Below are 15,315 nucleotides of genomic sequence, written 5' to 3' on the forward strand. Positions count from 1 at the left end.
TTCATGGTGTTGGGCTAGGACTTTTGCTTTATCTCCTTTTCTATCAGGAATTGTAAAGTTGTTTGTTGCAGGTGAGGAGAGCATAGATGCCAAGTAGGTTCCCTTGGAAAAACACCAGATAAAATCATATAACTGAGAACTTCCCAATATTAGCCGACTGCCGTGGTAAACAGTCAACTGCCCCACGATGTCTGTCAAGACTTGTCATCAAGAGACAAGCATGTGTGGACCACTAGGCTGCGAAGCTAATAATAATGGCACCAGCCCTTAATTAACTTAGTTTCTCAGAAAAATAATGAACTTCAATGTAAGATCAAGTACAATTCATTTTAACTTTCAAATTCAACACTGATGAATAAGATGGTGATGTTATATCATGGAGAAGACTGAGAAAAATTTGTATGGCCTAATAGAATCAGAATCTACTTCAAACATGGTCATAATCATTTTCTTCTCATTTATTATTCCGGGAGAGTTAAATCAGTGAATGGTGGGACTTGATTAGAATCAGTGCTTTAGCGTGTGTTTCCCCAGAAAGCAGACTCCACCACAAGACTTGTGTGAAAGTAGCTCATTTGGAGAGTGAACCCAGAGCAGAACAAGAAAGGAAAGCCAAAAGACAATTCTGGCACTTCTAAGGAAGCTTGTGAAATGCACCCCAGCACTGTCCATCCAGGGCTGACAAGGAGGAGGCACTAGACCAGCTGCTCTGTCCTGCACTGGCCAAGGGCAGCCTACAGGACTTAACGCCCCCGAGCTTCTGGGTTGCACATGTGCGCCTGGCAGGCAGTGTCTGGTATTTGTGCTGAGCCGTCCTCAGAGGCTCGTGGTGGGAGCCTGAGGCCAAGTGATGTCTGGTTGCAGCTACACTGAGCCGGTCAAAGTCTAAGTTGTGATGGTCACTCCCGCCGGGGCTGGAGAAAAAAAGTGCCCTTTTCCATCTGTCCTAACATTTCTTAGGACAGATGGAGAAGGGCAGAACCTGGAGACTTGCTGTAAAAATCTAATTCAAAGTCAATAAAAGCCCAAAATAGGGCAGTAGAATGTAGGATAGAGTTAGGGCACGTTGAAGAAACCTATGCAAAGTTATCCAGTGAAATCTAAAATGACTACCCAGAGGGGAGATAAGATACTAGATTTTCTTGCTTCTAAGGCTATTAAATATATTCTGAACAAAGTTGAACACTGACAGTGAGAAATTAATCATTGTTCAGATATTTCTTTTCATTTACCTTCTCTTATTATTTTTACAATCCTTGGTACAATACTTTGAAAACTAATAGGCTTAATAAATCCTTATTCAATTGAACATAGTTAAATTTAATTTACAGTATGAAATCTATTGAGCCAACAATTATTATACCTCATTTTGAATAATCACGCAAGTCTGCAAACACAATTTAAGGAAAACTGAATACTTTTTCCTGATAGGCAGTGGATGTACTGCCAGGGCCTTTGAGGACCGGCATGATACTCACTTTGATTTTACACCAAAAATATGTTGTAGACCTTTTCCTGAAGCTCTATTATATCATCCACCTTAACCAGGAAATTAAAGTGAAAATAAAATGTTATGTTTGTAAGAAATGATGCTTCTCCCCAAAGATCCTTAACAAAGAGAACTAACTTGGTGATAAAGGCATATGTTGAGAGCAAGGAAGATGTTGAGTTTGAAACATAAAATAATTTGGTGAGCTACTCAGATGTTGTTTAGATTCATATTTTATTTTATTTTATTTTTTTTTTCCGGTACGCGGGCCTCTCACTGCTGTGGCCTCTCCCGTTGCGGAGCACAGGCTCCGGACGCGCAGGCTCAGCGGCCATGGCTCACGGGCCCAGCCGTTCCGCGGCATGTGGGACCTTCCCGGACCGGGGCACGAACCCGTGACCCCCGCATCGGCAGGCGGGCTCTCAACCACTGCGCCACCAGGGGAGCCCTAGATTCATATTTTAGAAAGGTATATAGCTCATGGCTCACTCATGGCGATCAAGTCAGAAAACTGTCATTTGCTGACATTTTCTTTCTGAACTCAGTGTTTGGTTAATGTGAGTGATGATTAATATCTTCAATGTAAATCACATCAAAATGCATTTGTTAACCCTAGTGAAGCATACCACTTAACTGAGTTCCTAACAGCTTTTTTAAACACAATTTTGTCATGATCAAAGACCTGAATAAGGGCATAAAGTATATACTTGAAGAATCTTAACTGGCTGATTTGCACGTGGCTTTCTCCACCACAATGTTCTTGGGATTCTCATGATTTTTTTTTTTTTTTTTTTTTTCGGGACGCGGGGCTCTCCCCGTTTCGGGCCCTACCCTTTCGGGGCACAGGCTCCGTTTCTGAACTCAGTGTTTGGTTAATGTGAGTGATGATTAATATCTTCAATGTAAATCACATCAAAATGCATTTGTTAACCCTAGTGAAGCATACCACTTAACTGAGTTCCTAACAGCTTTTTTAAACACAATTTTGTCATGATCAAAGACCTGAATAAGGGCATAAAGTATATACTTGAAGAATCTTAACTGGCTGATTTGCACGTGGCTTTCTCCACCACAATGTTCTTGGGATTCTCATGATTTTTTTTTTTTTTTTTTTTTGCGGTACGCGGGCCTCTCCCTGTTGCGGCCTCTACCGTTGCGGAGCACAGGCTCCGGACGCGCAGGCTCAGCGGCCATGGCTCACGGGCTCAGCCGCTCCGCGGCATGTGGGATCTTCCCGGACCGGGGCACGAACCCGTGTCCCCCGCATCGGCAGGCGGACTCTCAACCACTGCGCCACCAGGGAAGGCCATCTCATGATATTTTTAAAATAAATTTGTCTGACTCAAATGAGCATCAGTTTCCTCTTCTTCCTGTCTCTCATCTAACTCCATCCTTTAAGTCAAGGGTCCCCAACCCCCGGGGCCTGTTAGGAACCAGGCCTCACAGCGGGAGGTGAACGGTGGGCAAGCGAGGGAAGCTTCATCTGCCTCTCCCCATCGCTCCCTATCGCTCTCATTACCGCCTGAGCCATCCCTCCCCACCGTGCGTCCATGGAAGAATTGTCTCCCACAAAACCAGTCCCTGGTGCCAAAAAGGTTGGGGACTGCTACTTTAAGTCATGCTCCATAGCAGTGGTTCTCAGGCTTCCTTCTCTTTCAAAATCACCTAAGGAGTTACTGAAACCTAGGGATGCCCTGGCTGAACTCCAGACCTATGGAATCAGAGGCCACGACCTGAGATCTACTCACTGCTCTAAAGAGCACCTCTGATTTTCACTGCTGGACTGGTTGGCTGTAGCTGGAGATCTGAATTAGCTGACATGGTAGTTGGAAAATGAAATTAAGCGTTAAACTTTGCAGGATGCAAGTTCTCAATCTCTCTGTTTACTTACTGAAAAATTAGAGAAATCTTATATAATGGGCAATAGGAAAGGTTTCAAAGGTATAGACCCCGCTTGCCAGTAAACCCAGCACAAACTCCACCGGCCCAGTCAGGTCAATGCAAGATCTGATTACACCATGATCACTCACTCCTCTCTGCCATTGGTCCCTCGACCCTCTTCCTGCTGGAGTATCCTCCCCGCCTCATCTCCATGTATTCATATCCTGCTGTGATTCAGGAACCATCTTGAGCTCTACCTCCTCCTCCTCTAAAACCTTTCCAAAGTCTCCAGCACACAATAGCATCCTTGTATGTTGAGCTCCAGTAGTTTGTTTTTTTTTTTTAACCTGCTCTATGAATATAGACTTTTGATAACATAGTGTCTCGAACAGGGCTTCAGTTAGGCCTTCTGAATGTGTCTCTCCCATGGGAATCGTAAGCTCTTGTAGGGCCAGACTCTCCTATTGTGTTAAATCACCTACCACATCAAACATGTAACGCATTGTAGAATCTTTAAAATTTCCAGTTGGATCTAACTTCTTTCAAAAATATTATGGAATCTCATTTCTTGCTTCCTTTCCCAACTCTGTATGTATAAGCATATGGCAGTCTTTCTCCATATGTTTATGCGCGTACGTGCAATAGATGTATGGTAAATAGTGATACGCTGAAATTTTTTCTCATGAGCTGATGCTCTCTGAATTTCAACGTAAGTATTTGATCTGAAAGTGAACTAAACTAGTCATCACTGTTACAATCTCTCATGGGTTTTTATAACGTCACATCCGTTAAGAGGAAAACAAACCTGAAATTATAGAAAAAAAGCTTGTATTAAGGGACAAATATTTTTATAACTGACAGAGTGGAGCAAAGAATTGAAAGAATTTGGGGGGGATTTTTATAATTCTATCTGAAAACGACAGTAAATTTTCTCTCAAAAATAAGAGTAATGGGGCTTCCCTGGTGGCGCAGTGGTTGTGCGTTCGCCTGCCGATGCAGGGGAACCGGGTTCGCGCCCCGGTCTGGGAGGATCCCACATGCCGCGGAGAGGCTGGGCCCGTGAGCCACGGCCACTGAGCCTGCGCGTCCGGAGCCTGTGCTCCGCAACGGGAGAGGCCACAACAGAGGGAGGCCCGCATACCACCAAAAAAAAAAAAAAAATAAGAGTAATGCCTAAAATGTATATAGTGATTTACATTTTTACTAAACGTTTTCCATTTTTGTTATTCCCAGGACACCTATAAAATAAGAAAGGTGGATATTACTATTCCTATTGTACAAATGAAGAAAGATTTGAGTCCAAATCTACTATCTTTAAGTCTATTTTTCTTCTGTATAAGAGAAAATCGATTGTTGTTGCATATGCTCAAAGCACTTGTTTGCTAAATATCTCTATTCTTCACCACTTACAATTTCTGTATGATCAGGGACCTGCCTGTCTTGTTCATGCTAATTCTAGAACCCAGAACAGTGCTGCCACATAATAAGGGCTGAATAAATACTTAATGTATGAATGAAGTTTTAGTCTCTGGAATGGAAGGCTAAGAAAGAAGGCTTGTTAGTGGCTTGGGGTAATGAGTTTGAAGAGGACTCTGAAGTCGTTCCAGGCACTCACAAGGGGATACATTCCTCTCCCCACCTCCTCACACCACACCCTGTGGTGGCCTGACCCACACGTGAAGCTCCTTAAAAGCATTTTTACTTAAAGTCTTCTTGGCATTTAGAATACTGAATGAAATTTGTTATTTGAGAGCTGTCATAGGAAGAAGACAATGCTTTGATGTGTGCTCATCTTTTAGTGCTAAGAGCATCAGAATTTACTGGACAACTAGAAGAATGAATCTCCATAATTAAATTTTCTGCAAGCCTGCAAACGTATTTTCAGGATCTGCTATGTGAATGAACACAATTTGGCACTCCAAACCCACAGCGTAAACTACTCAGAAGTACCACCTGAACTTGGTTCTCATACTCTGAAGAGTGTGGTTACAAGGGAAAATTCCTGCTGGGAATTTTCCTGAAGGTCAGGAAACTTTGGTCCAGGGAGGGGAGAGTTGGATGAGTTTTCAGGAGAAACAACCTATCTCTTTTGCCGTGGGATTTGATGAGTAAATCAACAGCAGAACTCACCCTGCTCTTACCTGCATGTCTCAGAGGTGGAAAAACAAGTCATAACAAAGCCTCAGATAACGGTCACCATCACTTTAAGTATCGGTGGCAAGGATGGGTGAGGGTTGAGAGGGCATGTGTATGGGAGTGCACACACATGTACACACACACACACAGTCTACACACTAGAGGGTATGCATATTCCCAATGGCATATCGACAGATTATGTTCAATTCCCAGACTAAGAGTTGTGAGTTTAACTTTTATTCAGGGTCTTACAGAGGACTATAGTCCGGAAGATAGGTCTAAGAAGCTGCTCCAAAGAAGTAGCGGGGATATATGGGGTAGCGGGGATAAATTCATATATATATATGAATTTTGTGGCTGGGAAATACATGATGCCAAACATACATCTTGGTAAAAGATTACTGCTAGGCACAAAGAACAGGTATCTCGAGTTAATGATTTTAGTGTTTTTCTGTGTATAGGAGGATGCAAGAATCTGGGGTCATTGAAATTCTTCCTGAGATATGCACCTTAACTATCTAGGTGCCCATTTATACAAAGCACAGAATGCCTCATCCTGTTTTTTCATCCCTCAGGGTGCACTGTCCTTGGCTGATTGCAGTGGGTTGCGACTTAACCCTTGTAAAGCTGGATGACGAGTAATAAACATTCTTTGTTCTTTTTTTGTTCACAGATGTGTATAGACATAATTATATAAATCATTCTTAAACTGCATAAATTGATAGTGACCAGCTTCTTGTGATGTACCTCACAACCTTTTAGAACATAGGAGGCTGTCTTGATGCCGAAGGACTGAGAACTTCTGCCTTAGAGCAGTGCTTCTCCTACTTTAATGTGAATACAAGCTCCCTGGGGATGTTGTTAAAATGCAGATTCTGATTCTCTAGGTCTGGGGTGGGGACCTGAGAGTCTGCATCTCTAACAAGCCTAATGTCTTGGGATTCCAAGTATGGTCCTGGACCAGCAGCTGCAGCATCACCAGGGAGCTATTTTACAGCCTCGTAGGTGAGTCCAGTGTGCAGCCACGGTTGAGAACCACCACTCCAAAGTGAATGAGATGAAGTCACTAGATGATGGTTATTGACCCTCCCCAGCTGCAAGCCCTCTGAGAGCCTTCTAAAGGTTTATAGGTCAGTGATTGTCAAGAGTCACCTGGAGAGCTTTGTCAAAACCCTTTCCCACCCTGCTAAATTTTGAAATAAGTAAGTGGTAGAATCTGGAATTGGGAATTTTGAGGAGCCCTATTTCATGAAGTGTCTTTTGATTTTCCTATCCTATGTGTACCCTCTCTTCCATATTTTACCCTACTTATATGATTCTCCTACTTCTCATAAAGTTTATGACCTCAGTCATTTCTATCTGGTATAAATGAGTTTGGCATTTTTGCACTTATCTCAGGGATACTTGGATTTAAGTCATCTATATCTATGAAATAAAGAGTCCATCTCTTGTTAGTAGAGTGTAAGACATCAGCAAACAGATAAGAAACATAGCTTGAGATCAACAAACTCTTCTCTACCCACATACAAACATTTCCTCCCACCGCCCCATCCTGCCTCTGACCCAGCCATTTTCTTCCTGGTATTGCCTGAATTTAAGGCAAACTATTGAAGCTTTGTCTATTTCCATTTATTTATAAAGACAGACCATGATGTGTTAATAATAAATGTCTGAAATTAACATATTATTTTTAAAATTCTGTGAAGTACTAAATATTGCTTTTAAGAATACATTTTGTCTGGACTTCCCTGGTGATCCAGTGGTTAAGACTGCCTTCCAATGCAGGGGGTGCAGGTTCAATCTCTGGTTGGGGAGCTAGGATCCCACATGCCTCGGGGCCAAAAAAACCAAAACGAAAAGCAGAAGCAATACTGTAACAAATTCAATAAAGACTTTAAAAATGGTCCACATCAAAAAAAAAAATCTTTAAAAAAAAAGAATACATTTTGTCTATTCTTGATATGGTTAATGTTATCTGAATAATTTCATTATGCAAACTGATGTCTTATGTAATATATTAGTATAAAACGTATGCAGTTTTATAGATGAGGAAACCCCACTTCTTATCACCTGTGCCTGATAGTAGGTGCTCTGTGATGGACATTTAAAGCTTGATGGATATTTAGTAAAGTGTGCACAGTGCCATCTAGTGTTATACAGTCATCATTGCATGACCTAAATAAATTCCTCGTTTTCTAAAATGACTTGATAGCTCAACAATAAGTAACATACAACTGTCAGACCTTTAAAACAGACCTCTTAATAACTTCCTAATGACTCTCAACTTAGCTCATTTCTTAATGTTCCTATTTAATTAAGCAAAAGGCTTGTGATACTTACCTTTTTCAATAATAATTAATAGATATTGAATGCTTGTTATGCACTAAGCACTATGTGGAGTGCTGGTACATGGATTATTTCATTTGCTTCCCACAATAACCCTGTAATGGAAAAGCTGTTATTGTCCACATTTTACAGATGAGGAAACTGAAACTTAAGGACATTAAGTGACTTGCTCAAGGTCATAATGGATAGCCAGTAGGGAAACCAGGTGGAAACTCAATCAACCACCCAGGAACTTGTACTACTCTGTGCTGTGATCTGAACCTCTCAAAGTAGTTACCAGTGAAATAAAGCTTCCAAGAAATCTTTATGAAAGCAGGCCTTCCTTACCAGGTCTCTGTTAACAAATACAGTGAAATCAATTCAAACGCCACTAACGCAGAATATTTGACAACCAAACTGAATAGGTATCTGCTTTTGTGGCTGGGATGGTGTTTGTGCTTCTCTGATATCACCTACATAATATATGCTCAAAATTGTATGTTAATTAGTTTATTGAATTTGGAGGACTGGGCTAAAACTTAAGTTTGGATTCATAATAAATCTTGTAAATTAATAATAGCATAGCATGGCTGCAGATCAGAGAGTGTTTAATTATTTTAACACAAAATATTATGTGCCAAGCCCTGTGGTCAGCACTTGTGTATACCTCTTCTCTTTTCTCTTCACTACAACTCCCTCTGGGTGGCATTAGCTTTCTCATTTCTAAAAAGGGAATAATAAACTGTATAGAGGTGAAATAACTTGCCCACAGTTTTACAGTTATTAGTGGAGCCAGGAGTGAAACCTCAGTCTTTGTGATGGCAAAATCTGTATCATTTCCACTCTGCCACTCCTAGAAAATAATGTGCATAATTATAGTTGTCTCTGTACTGCCACCCCCTATGTAAAAATGCCACAGTCTCTTACTTGGACTAGAGCAATAGTCTCCAGCGATTTCCGCATGTGTGCCTGTCCATCTCTGTCCCTTTCTTCCCTCACTGTCAGAAATGATATTTTTAAGCTGCATTACTGACCATGTCACTCTGCTGTTCAAAACCCATGTCTTAGCATAAAGACCAAAATCCTTATAGCGGTTACAGTGCTTCTCCACCTTATCTTGTTCTTCAGGCCCCTCACGACCATATCGTAATCCCGTTTTGTACCTGGCACCCTGTCTGTCACAGTAAGTCATGATTTCTGATCATCTGTTTGCGCGACAGTGAGGCATGCCTGTATCCCCACCAGACTGTGAGTCCATGATGCAGGAACCACACCTGTATGGTTTGCCATCGAGTCCTCAGGACCTACCACAGTGCCCAGCACATAATTATGAAAACTAGTTTTTCTTAAGTCACTTATAACTGTCTATTCTCACAGCCAGAATTAGGATTTTATATTTCCTTATATTGAGACCTTAGATGTGTAAAGACACAAATACAGAACAGATTTATTTTTAATAACTTTCATATGATTTTCAGATGTTTTACTTGTCTATAATCATAGGCCATTATTATTTCCTATGGTATATGCCTTATTCCAAGCATTTTACCGGCATCATCCCATTTAACCTTCATAGTCATTATTGGAGGGTAAGGACTGTTATCAGCCCCACTTTTCTAAGATGAAGATCCAGAGAAGTCAAGTAATTTGACTGTTAATATATCTAAGATTCGATCCAAGGCTCGTGTGATTGTTCATGACTACACCTTGTTGTGTCGTTAGCGATTGAATGCATCCTTAGAAGACCCTGTTTCACTGTTGTCATTTCCTTGTCATGCACTCACTTAGGCAACAAATATTTATTAAGCTCCTGTGATGTGTGAGGCCCTGTGACAGTGCTAGGGGTGTGAACAATTATCATGACAGGCAGTCTCTTTCTGTGGCATGTGGGATGCAGAGGCGGAAACAGATGACCAGCTGGCGGAAACAGATGACCAGCTGGTCTGTACAGAGAGTCCACACATACTGTGATGGGGAAGAAGAGGGTTCTAAGGTGACACATAGGAGGGATACAAAACCTAGAGGCAGGGGATCCAGAAGACATCCTTGAAGAAATGGTATTGACACTAAGTTACGGTGGATGAGACATAGATACGAAGTAAATGAGGCCGGATCAAAAAGAACTTTGCAAGACATGTTGAAGAGTTTGGATTTCAAATTAATGGGAAGTTATTAAAGGACTTTGAGCAGCATACAAGTGACATGTCAGATTTGCAGTTCAGAAATATCACTCTGACTACAGTGTGTAGGAAGAATTGGAATGGAGAAAGAATAAGGACAAAAGAACTGATTTAGTCAACCAATAAGAGATAATGAAGACAGCAATGGATGATGGAATTGGGTGATGCAAATAAGGGTACATGGAAATGGAGGCGTTAAAGTGACATTTAAGAGAGATATTCACAGGACTTGGTCACTGAGAGCATGTGGGATGTGAGGACCCGGGGATGAAATGCAGATTCTGGCTGGACCAGGGGGAGGGACGGGGGCTAGTGCCATTCACTAGAGAAGGGAATCCCAGAGAAAGTGGGTTTGGAAGAGAAGAGGTGAGTATAGGCTGGACACGCAGAGGCTAAATTGCCTAAGGAACCTCCCTGTGGGTCTGTTGGCCACTCCTGTGGACCTGTGTTATTCCACTTGTGGGAATCCTGAGGGCCCCCCTGTGCTCTACAACGTCTCCTCAGGAGAGACCTAGCCGTCCAGACTATCTCCCTCCACCAGCAGCCATTTCCTGCCTTGTAGCCATCTCCCTCCTGTGCTCAAGTTCACAGTCCATATTCCTCTTCTCCGATGCCTGTTTTATGTGATCCATAGCCAGGATCCAGATCAGGATAGTTCAGTAGCCCACTTCCTTTGGTTACCTGGACACAGATACCAATCAGGACGGTGGAGGAGATCTCATCATCACTGCTCTCTGTATCCTGTACCCAGACACCCCCAAGGACTAGATCCAGAGGATTTGTAGATCAAACATATAGGGAATAATTATAGGAATACTAGCTATTTCCCTCAAGAAAATTTAATTAATAAATAAATTCAACTTGTAATGCCATCTCCCTTGGAGCACCTCACTTGCTAAATTGAAAAATTGGATAAATAACATTAAGAAATACAAAGAACATCCTTGTTATGTGATATACAGAGAAGGTTGCAAAATTGGAATCACATCTGAATTCATCCAAATCTAATAAATATTTAAGTAATTCAGTTGGAAAGTGATTTGTATTCCTCTGCTCCAAACCAGAGATATGCCAAAAAGTTTTCTTTTGACATGACTCACATTATTCATTTGTTAATGTATAATGTATTGTACCCATGTACCAGGCACTACCGCTTTTGATTTCATGCATTTTTCCATTTAATGAACACAATCCCCACTTTATAGATGAGGAAAGTGAGGCTCTAAGTCAAGGCTAAAAGGGTATGCACTTGTAGTAGAAGAGCTAGATGTGGACCTAGGTCTTTGGACTCCAAGTCTGGCATTAATTTCAACTTCAAGTCCAGGGTCTCAATAGATGTTAGTTTTGTTTTTCAAATATAGTATCAGAAGTGAGCAAAGAGATAGGAGACTAAAACTTGAAAGCTGTTGGTGGAAAAGCATATGTGGTGTGTATAGTTCTCAGGAATTAAAACATAAGTATATACTTCATTGAGAAAATCAACATATTTATTTTCAAACACCAAAGTATAATGAAAAGTGAACCTTAAACTTGGTGAAGATGTGGAGAATCTGGAACTCTCACACTCCTGATGGGAGTGTAAAACACTACCACTACTTTGAAAAACACTTTGGAAGTTTCATAATTAAACATGCACCTACCATACAACCTAGCCACTTTGTTTCTAAGTATTTACCAAAAGAAATGGAAGTATATGTCTATACAAAGATTTGTACATGATTGTTCATAGCAGCTTTATTCATAATAACCAGTAACTGGAGCAACACAAATGTCTGTCAACAGGTGAGTTGATAACCAAATTGTGGCATATCCATTTAACAGAATACCATTCAGCAGTAAAAAAAAAAAAAAAAGGAACAAACTATTATCATGCAACAACATAGATGATTCTCAAAATAGTTACACTTCATAAAAGAATACAGACCAAAAAAAAGAGTACATATGGTATGATTCCAGCCATATAGAATTCTAGAAAATCGTGATGGAAAGCAGATCTGTGGTTGCCTGGGGTGGGGAGCAGGATGGATCAGAAGGTGCATGAGGAGACCTTTGGAGTTGATACATGTGTCCATCGTCTTGATTGTGGTGATGTTATCTGGGAATGTCATAACAAGACCTCGGGGTGAAATAGAAATGGATTTCTTGACTATCCTAGTGAAAGTAACCATGACTTAAGTTACACGAGCTTACTAACAATGGAACCAAGAAATTGTTCTTGATCAGGTGAGTTAAGTGGCCTGTGCCTTAGTTCTACTGCTGCATTGTAGAGATAACTTTTCCTTTTCCCCCAGCCTGCCTTCCTGCTTACTTTAACTTTCCCTTTTTTTAATTTCAAACCTCATACTACTAAAATTATGTAAATAAATGAAAATATTTTAAATGCTCAAATGCAGTTTTGATAGCCTTTCAAACACTAGAGTTTAAGTGCTGGTTTTCTCTTTTCTTTGTAAGGGGTCAGTGTGTACAGTGGGAAAATGCTTTAAAGCCACATAGACTTGTTAATTTTAATCACAAGTACTCTATACTTCAGAGTTGCTAAGAAACTAGATCTTAAAAGTTCTCGCCACAAAAAAGAACTGATAATTCTGGAACATGATGTGTTACCTAACGCTATGGTGGTAATCATACTGCAATATAGAAATGTATCAAATCAATACAGAAATGTATCAGATCAACACCTGAAACTTACACAGTGTTATATACCAATTATATCTCAATATTTTAAAAAGCCAACTAGACCTGGATACAAATGCCAGGTGACTTCCCTTGGACCTTTGCATTTGTCAGTTAACTTCCTTGATCCTCACCTTCCTCACATGTAAGTATTTCAAGGGTCTATTATGAAGAATAGAAATAACTCTCTACTGTGATGTTCAGAAAATCATTTGTTTGCTGTTACACATTGTACATCAGCTCTTTGAGATCCTGCACTACGTGCCTTTACTGATGTCAACTCCTATAGTAGCGGAACACATACCGAAGCCTATGAGGCACCTTGACAAAACAGGACAGATGGTACATGTATAATAATGAATTTACCTTTCCATGCACTCTGGTCTGATGTGTCCACTCTGCTTTCATTGTATGTAGTGCACCTGGTGGATATTTGGAACGTCATAGAAGCTTTGAGGGAAAATGGTCTGAACAACGTGGACCCAAACATAGAACTCAACGTGGCCCGATTGGAGGCTGTGCTCTCCACCATTTTTTACCAGCTCAACAAAAGAATGCCAACCACTCACCAAATTCAGGTGGAGCAGTCCATCAGCCTCCTGCTAAACTTCCTGCTGGCAGCCTTTGATCCGTAAGCTCCCTCCGAATATCTGTGACTCGCTACATGTTCGGTCTCCCCTTCCTCTTGCGCTTCTTGGTCTTTATTCCGAAGAATTGTCTGCTTCTCTTTTTCTTGGTCAGATACTTATCTCAATAAAGTTTCTATGTGTTTAATATAAATTTTAAATGCTTTGGAAATGACTTAGAGAGTAAAATAGCTCCATAGGAAGTGGAGGACAATTGTATTTTATGTGCTGACCTTTATTTAACTCATCCCACGCTTCCTAGAAGCTATGGACGCTTGGAAGCGTTGCGTGATAGGCCTGTGGAGCGACTTAATGAACCGTGATGTGGGAGGATGTTTTTAACGCTCTCCTTTGCAAATTGTCTAAGACAGTGCTTCTGAGGTGTCATAACAAGACCCCAGAGCAAACAGATGTTGAAAAGGGTTCCTTCCTTGACCAGCCTAGTACAAGTAGCCGTGACTTGCATTAAATGGACTGGTCGATAATGTACCGTGTAAAACAACGTGATGCCAGCCACACAGCACGACTGAAACTCAGCCTCATTATCTTTTAACTTCCCCTCGCAGACTCAGGGAATTTCAGAACTGTCTGAGATCTTAAAGACCATTATTCCAGACCTCTCATTTTACAGATGAAGGACCCGAAGCACAGAGAGATTGTCACTTGTCCAGTGACAATCAGCAGGTCCAGTGGCTCTCAGCATGATAGTGGCCGAGTGAGGATTTAGAGATTCAGCTTCGATTTTTTTTCCAAGGCACATGTGGCAGCGCTGTGAAATGTAAAACCTCCCCTGAATCCCATTATCAGCCAAAAATTTCAAAGGGGCGTTTGCTGATGGCCCCTAGGCTAGATATAGGATCAGCACCTCCAATTTCACCCCTGGTTTTGAATATTAAGAAGGAAAATTGCTAGCTTGATCTTTCAGCAATCCCATTTTAAGAATCTCAGAAGATTTTGCTTAGTCTCTTTGTCTAGCCAATGCTTGGGAATATTTAAACCCAGCACTGGAGATGTTCCAGCCAGGCTAATGTTGTTATGCCACTCACAAAAGTCACCAGCTGTCACTTTGCAACCTAGCGTGGTGACAGAATTGTACGTGCTCAGTTTGACCAGTATACATTATTGTCTCCATGTTAATATTTTGAGAAATTCTCAAGTTGAAATAAACAAGCAGTCCAGGCTGATAGATTCCATACTTAGTCTGTGCAGCCTACAGAAGTGATGTACTGCTTTGGGCTAATCGCTGTGGTAGCCAAGCGACGGGGCTGGAAGAGGAAGATGTGGTTCCACATGACAGGTGGCAGAGTGGAACCAAGCCGTGGAATTTCTATAACAGCATTTCTGTCGTGTCCCCTTAGCAAGAGCATGGCAGCTTTCAGACCTGTTACGGAAGTCTTCAGGAGCCTTATTTGTTATAACAATGGAAAATGTAGAGAGAATTTCCTGCTACATCTTGGGGTATTTCTAGAGGATACATAAGGAATCAAAGCTAAAAAATAATTTGGACCAACTCTGTAAATACAGAAATGGGGCCAAATTAACAATAAGGATGGGGTATTTTGTGAAACAGATGGGGCTTAACCTAATAGATTTTTCACTTTTGTTTGGAAATATTGGGAAGAGCATTTCAAAAAACAGAGCTGTAAATGTTCTCTAAATAGCTATGATAATGTAGCTGAATCACTGCAAGATTGTTGGATGCTAAGCTTAAGGATTATACCAAGGTAAAGAGTAGTTCCCTTTTCTCCACATCCTCTCCAGCATTTATTGTTTCTAGATTTTTTGATGATGGTCATTCTGACCGGTGTGAGATGATATCTCATTGTAGTTTTTTTGTTTTTTGTTTTTTTTTCTTGTGGTACACGGGCCTCCCACTGTTGTGGCCTCTCCCGTTGCGGAGCACAGGCTCCGGACACTCAGGCTCAGCAGCCATGGCTCACGGGCCCAGCCGCTCCGCGGCATGTGGGATCTTCCCGGACCGGGGCACGAACCCGCGTCCGCTGCA

At 41.3% G+C, this 15,315-nt stretch overlaps 1 protein-coding gene across 24 annotated transcripts in view; it reads left to right on the forward strand.

Annotated features, from left to right (window-relative positions):
- DTNA (dystrobrevin alpha) overlaps positions 1–15,315 on the forward strand; it is a 390,047-nt gene that overhangs the window by 281,338 nt on the left and 93,394 nt on the right. For all 24 annotated transcript variants that reach the window (XM_028480006.2, XM_028480003.2, XM_028480001.2 and 21 more), the window contains one exon: positions 13,102–13,315. In XM_028480006.2, the coding sequence (XP_028335807.1) occupies positions 13,102–13,315 (214 nt within the window). The remainder of the gene's footprint in view (positions 1–13,101; positions 13,316–15,315) is intronic.

Source organism: Physeter macrocephalus, chromosome 19 (assembly GCF_002837175.3).
Source record: "Physeter macrocephalus isolate SW-GA chromosome 19, ASM283717v5, whole genome shotgun sequence".
NCBI classification, from domain to species: domain Eukaryota; kingdom Metazoa; phylum Chordata; class Mammalia; order Artiodactyla; family Physeteridae; genus Physeter; species Physeter macrocephalus.